Source organism: Merops nubicus, unplaced genomic scaffold (genome assembly GCF_000691845.1).
Source record: "Merops nubicus isolate BGI_N331 unplaced genomic scaffold, ASM69184v1 scaffold11206, whole genome shotgun sequence".
Taxonomy (NCBI): Eukaryota; Metazoa; Chordata; class Aves; order Coraciiformes; family Meropidae; genus Merops; species Merops nubicus.
In genome coordinates, this window is record NW_008615810.1 from 9,761 (window position 1) to 16,402 (window position 6,642).

Here is a 6,642-nt window from a genome sequence, read left to right on the forward strand (position 1 = left end):
GATCTGTAAGGTCTTTTCCAAAAAAAACCAAACCCATGACCCCATGACTCCTTGATTCTTTGATCTACTTCCTTTATTTTCTCCTAGTCTTAGAATAAGAAATGTGTTTTGCTGTAGAGTTGACATATTTATAAATCTCAACAATTACAAAAGGAAACTCCTGTTTGCAGTGTCAAATTTATGTGGCACAACAAGAACCTCAGGCCTATTTTATGAGTTTATCTGCAGCTGTTGCATCACTGACCTGGCTTTTGCAATCACAGCCCAGCAGGCAAGATATCTCCACATCCAGCAACCTCATATTGTATGTGGTGGCTCATCACTCATCCTTCCATGAAGGTCAAAGGGTCTTGTGGGGTGTCTGCTTCCCCCCAGACCGTCTTTGGCTGATGGTTTTAAACTAAAAGAGGGAGATTTAGACTACAGATAATGAAGAAATTTGTTGGCACTGAGGGTGGTGAGCCCCTGGCCCAGGCTGCCCCGAGAGGTGGTCGCTGCCCCATCCCTGGAACCATTCCAGGGGAGGTTGGCCGGGGCTCTGAGCAACCTGCTCTAGTTGCAGATGTCCCTGCTCCCTGCAGGGGGGTTGGACTGGATGACCTTGAAAGGTCCCTTCCCACTCAAACTATTCTATGATTTTATGATTTTCTTACTGATCAGGAGATCTGGGGAAGTATGAATTGGGATGTTATGAAGCTTTGCATGAAGCCACTCTACCCAAAGCAGTAGAGTTGAGGGTTTATGGAAGAACTTTGCCAAGCTGTAAAACCCAGTATATATTCATTAAAACTGAGGTGGTCAGGCAAACCCAGCCCTATTTTTTCATGGACAATGTTGTGCTATGAGTTGTCCTTCATCACTCAGAAATAGGCATCTTGGAGTCATGACTGATGATTCCTTGAAACCATCAGTGGGACCCTGTCACTCCTTCTCTCCAGACTCCCAGTTTTCACTGCAGGTTTCACTCAGTCCCCTCAGTGAGGCGATGGCTGGTTCAGGTCAGGGTTAGCATACGTTGGGTTCTCTCTTCCACTCCTCCCTTCCCACTTAGATCAAATGTTCCCACATGGGCTGGTCCACAGGCTGCATTCCCATTGGGGCTGCACGTGTTCTGGTGTGGGTCCTCCATGGCCCACAGCCCCTCTGGTGGGAGTGCTTGTGCCACCATGGAACATCAAATACTGTTCTGACCTTGGTATTCCCCTTGCTGTTTCTCTCTTTGTTCACCCTTTTTTCTTTCTACCCTTTTCTTCATTTTCCTAAATATGTTTTCACAAAGGCAACACAAACTTGCCTGCCTAAATCAGGTTTGGAGCATGATGGGTCTGTTCACGATCCAGCTGGACTCATCTCTGAGGAGAATGACCTGAGATTCCAGGTAGACAAGTTCACCATGAGCCAGCAAGGGGCCTTTGTGGCCAAGCAGGTCAATGGTCTCCTGGGGTACATGAAGAAGAGTGTGGCCAGCAGAACAAGGGAGATTCTCCTGCCCTTATACTCTGACCAAGGGAGGCCACCACAGAAGTCCTGGGGCCAGTTTTGGGGTCCTCAGTTCCAGAGAGACCAGGAGCTACTGGAGAGAGTCCAGTGGAGGCTGCAAAGCTGCTGAGGGGCCTGGAGCATCTCTGTGCCAGGACAGGCTGAGAGCCCTGGGGCTGCTGAGCTGCAGAAGAGAAGCCTCAGAGGGGATCTGATCAATGCTGAGCAAGAGCTAAAGGGCCCCGGGGACAAGAGGCTGGGGCCAGACTCTTGTCAGTGGTGCCCAGTGACAGGACAAGGGGCAACGGGCACCAACTGGAACCCAGGAGGTTCCACCTGAGCAGGAGGAGAAACTTCTTTGGTGTGAGGGTGGCTGAGCCTGGAGCAGGCTGCCCAGAGAGGCTGTGGAGTCTCCTGCTCTGGAGAGATCCCAAACCCACCTGGATGTGACCCTGGGCACCCTGCTGTGGGTGATCTGCTGTAGCAGGGGGGTTGGAGGAGATGATCTCCAGAGGTCCCTGCCAGACCCCATCATACTGGGATCCTGTGATCTGTGTCCAACAGATCTGTTGGTCTCCCTCCTGGCCACCCCTGCAGCCTTTTCCACTTCCCAAACCTTACCACCTACACCCAGTCCTCCTCCCCACAAATTCTCAGAGCTGCTCTTTACAGATATTGTTTTGCTTTGTGCTGCGGGGATAATGACTTGATTTGTTTGTAATTCAGGAAATGAAGATCTTAATCAGATTTATGCTAGAAATTCCTGCTTCCACAAATTGGTATTTATCTGTTCCTTCCAAAAATATTTTTCTAAATTAAAGGCAGTGAATAAACAGAAGAAAAAGAAGATTCAGTGAAAAATTTAATATTATAGTCAAGTGTTTTATACTGCGTCTCTGTCCTGGTGCCTTTCTGGGATGTGCTGCCAGAGGAGGAACAAGTCCCAACTACACGTTAACTCCTGAAGGGCTCTGACTGCAACCATAAAGTCATCAACCTGCCAATCTCATGTAGCCTTTTACTACCAGTAGTGTTTGCTGCCCAGAGTATATTTGCTCTATGATTTGCAGTCATAAATTATTGTTGTTTGTGTTGAGATAGTGACTGAGAGCCTGCCAAAGGCTAAGGCAGCACATTCCCAGCCCCAAAGTGAAGCCAAGAAAAGTCAAGAGCTAGGTGCAGTTCCATGGGCAGTACTGCCAACAGAAATTTATACAATTTATACAGAATTTATGAATTTATACAGAAGATTTTCTGCATCTCGTCCCCACCCCGTAGATGATGAGCCTGTGCCAGGCTGCCCAGGGCCGTGGTGGAGTCCCCATCCCTGGAGGGGTTTCCAAGCCGTGGAGATGTGGTGCTGAGGGACACGGGTCAGTGGAGACCTGGCAGTGCTGGGGGAACAGTTGGACTTGATCTTAAAGGTCTTTTCCAACCAAAATCATTCTACGGCTCTATGATATACACATAGACAAATACACGTGTATAAAGTCTCCCTATGTGTAAATCAAGGAGCTCTGCAGAGGCACCCCAGGGGTAGAAGACACCAGGGCTGGCTCTTTTCTCTTTCCAGAGTGCTAAAGCTTTACAAAGCAAGGCAAAAACGGGGAATTTTCTGAATACATTTTTTTCCCCTTTTTTCTAATGTGCCCAAATCCACCTTCACTCCCACTTTTGCACCCTGCCATTTTTTTCAGAGCAGAGACGAGAAGAGAACCTCCTCATACGCAGCCCCACGGTGCTCACCCCCCCTGCAGAGTGAAGGGATTGGCTGTGGCTCCCCACTGAGCCCCGGGGGGTTTGCTCGTCTGGGCTAAATACAACCCCCCAGCTCCCCACAGCAGCGTGAGCAGCCGGGGCCCCGAGTCGTGTCCTCTGCTGTGACCTGGGGTAAGTACAGGCTGGGCTGCCTGAAGCTGGCAGACTAGAGATGTTCTTCCACTGCAAGTTCAGTTTGTCTGAGGGCTTGCATCCAAGCAAGGATTTACCAAAGCATCTGGCAGAAACAACAAACCAGCATGGCAGAAAAGTGCTAAGATGGTAATTTGATAAATATTATTTTTGATCTGATATATACAGATGGACTTGATGTGAGAAGCCACCTTGAAATTTATCTTTATAATAATTTAAAATTTTCCTCATTGTCTCAAGTACTACAACAATAGGATATATAGTTTTATTTCTATGACAACTTTTCTCTCCACAGGAGGCAAGGAGGGTTGTCAGCTCCTCAGCTTTAGGTTCTTCACATCCTCAGTTATTTATTTCACTGTCCCAGTTCTCCCTTTCAGTTTCAGAGAAATTTCTTTCACTCATCCAAGGGCCGGTCAGCTCTACCTTCTGTTCCTGTGTGACTCCTTCCCCTAATCAGGGGAGTGGGTGTTTGACAGCTTCTGAGGGTCTGCACCATGGGTTGCTAGAGGAGACCACCACCATGGGGAGCTGAGCTGTATGGAGAGACTAACACTCTCCCACTGCTGTCGTTCAGGCCCAGCTGTTTGGCCATGTTCTGGTTTTTTTTTGTGTGTTTTTTTTTTTTTTTGTTTTTTTTTTTGTTTTTTTTTTTTTTTTTTTTTTTTTTTTTTTTTGTTTGATTTTTTGTTTGTTTTTTTTTAAACTGATAGCACATGATTCCCCAAAATCCCAGCATGGGGGTCTGGCAGGGACCTCTGGAGATCACCTCATCCAACCCCCCCTGCTCCAGCAGTCACCCACAGCAGGGTGCCCAGGATCACATCCAGGTGGGTTTGGGATCTCTCCAGAGCAGGAGACTCCACAGCCTCTCTGGGCAGCCTGCTCCAGGCTCGGCCACCCTCACACCAAAGAAGCTTCTCCTCCTGCTCAGGTGGAACCTCCTGGGTTCCAGTTGGTGCCCGTTGACCCTTGTCCTGGCACTGGGCACCACTGACAAGAGTCTGGCCCCAGCCTCTTGCCCCCCGGGGCCCTGTAGCTCTTGCCCAGCATTGATCAGATCCCCTCTGAGGCTTCTCTTCTCCAGCTCAGCAGCCCCAGGGCTCTCAGCCTGTCCTGGCACAGAGATGCTCCAGGCCCCTCAGCAGCTTTGCAGCCTCCACTGGACTCTCTCCAGGTTAGCTCCTGGTCTCTCTGGAGCTGGGGAGCCCAGCACTGGCCCCAGGACTTCTGAGGTGGCCTCACTGGGGCAGAGCAGAGGGGCAGGAGAACCTTGCTTGACCTGCTGGCCAGAGCACGCCAGGTGAGGTCTCAGAGTGCACAAATTCTTATTAGTTTGTTCTCCTCAGTGATACAAAACATGCTCATTTCCAGCTGAATAGAGACATGCACGTAGTCCTTGACCAGCTAGAGCTGAGGATGTGCTGCCTTGGCCACCAGCTGCTCAGCTGGCGCTTCTATAATGCACTAAATTTAACTTCATTTGCAGAGAAGCCTTCTTGGAATATTTCTCTGGAAATCTCCCCAGCCTCCCATGGCTGAGCATCAGAGCTGATGGCTCGTGCTCCTGGGGCAGCTTCCAAAGTGCTGAAATAGGGACCTGCTGTTTGCTGTTGAGTTTTCTAATGTCCTTGGGCAGACAAAACATCACTTCATGTCCTCGGTACTGTTTGAGCCTCTGAATTTCTTCCTTTCCATTTAACCTTTTTGGCAGCTGTAAAGCACAAATCCATTTTCCTTCCATCAGGGCTGTGTTGGTTAATTGACTTGCTGGTTAAGCAGATAAAGGTCCCTAAAACATAATATTTGTTGCCATACTTAAACAAAAAGGGAAAAAAATCAATACAGAGTCACCTATAATGGGGCTACTTCTCATCTCAGAGTGAGATGTTATCTCTTGTGGTCTGGATGCATTCAGTTCAGCACAAACATGGACATTTGAGGGATGAAGGGCTCGAGAGCAGCCCTGGGGTGAAGGACCTGGGGTTGCCGGGGGTGAGGAGCTGGCCAGGAGCCCCTGGCAGCCTGGGCTGCACCCCCAGCAGCGTGGGCAGCAGGGCATGGAAGGCATCCTGCCCCTCTCCCCTGCTCTGGGGAGACCTCCCTGCAGTTCTGGGGCAGCTCTGGAGTCCTCAGCACAGCAGAGACAGGGACCTGCTGGAGCGGGGCCAGAGGAGCCCCAGCAATGACCCAAGGGGGGAACCCCTCTGCTGGGAGCCCAGCAGGAGAGAGTTGGGCTTGGGCAGCCTGCAGAGGAGAAGGCTCCAGCTGGGGAGACCTTCTGGGGGCCGGACAGGACTTCCAGGGGCCTCTCAGAAAGCTGGGGAGGGACTCTTGAGCAGGGCCTGCTGGGACAGGACAAGGGGGGATGTTTTGGCACTAAAAGAGGGAGATTTAGACTGGAGAGAAGGGAGAAATTTTGGACACTGAAGATGGTAAGCCCCTGGCCCAGGTTCCCCTGAGAGGTGGTCGCTGCCCCATCCCTGGAACCATTCCAGGGGAGGTTGGCCGGGGCTCTGAGCAACCTGCTCTAGTTGCAGATGTCCCTGCTCAGTGCAGGGGGGTTGGACTAGATGCCCTTGAAAGGTCCCTTCTCAACCAAACCATTCCATGATTCTATGATTCTTTCTCTGCCTTCATCTCTGTCCCCCTCCATGGCCCCTTCTCTCTCCTGTCCAAGTGCTCAGACCTGCAGGGACCAGCATGGCCAAGCTGCTCCTCCTACTGCTGTGGGAAGCAGCCAGACTCGTTCCCAGGGCTGACCTCCAGGTCTCAGTCCCACCTCTCCCCTTTCTCCAGACAGGAGCTCCCTGGCCCCAGGCTGTCATCCTGCCTGTGCTGCTTTTGGGCACCTTCCAGAGCATTGGGCACCAAATCTCCTGCAGCTCTGGGTATTTAAATATTTGGGCTACAACTAGGGAGAGCACGTTAAATGCCACATTGCTCTTGCCCCATTATCTTCTGATGTGCACAGCCTAGACAGTGACCCTGGAGCTGGTGATGTGATGGTTTTACATGAGGGTAGCTGCACCCAGCAAGGATCCCTGGGGTTTGGCTCCTAGGACGCTGTCCCCCCAACACCATTGCAGCTGTGGTGCACAGGGTGTCTCATAATGGCTTTTATTCCAAGACAGCATTATTTCCAGACCCTCGGACCATCAGTGTATGAGATGTCATCTTCCAATATGTCTGTGTCCAGTCCCCTGACCTTCATCCTCACTGGCATTACTGGTCTGCCAGCGAGCAGATACC

General features: G+C 50.7%; 1 protein-coding gene across 1 annotated transcript in view; it reads left to right on the forward strand.

Moving 5' to 3' along the window:
- Window positions 1-6,575: 6,575 nt before the first annotated feature.
- Window positions 6,576-6,642, forward strand: part of LOC103775214 (putative olfactory receptor 51H1) — a 978-nt gene continuing 911 nt past the window's right edge. Inside the window, exon 1 of the mRNA XM_008942656.1 lies at window positions 6,576-6,629. Within this exon, the coding sequence (XP_008940904.1) occupies window positions 6,576-6,629 (54 nt within the window). The remainder of the gene's footprint in view (window positions 6,630-6,642) is intronic.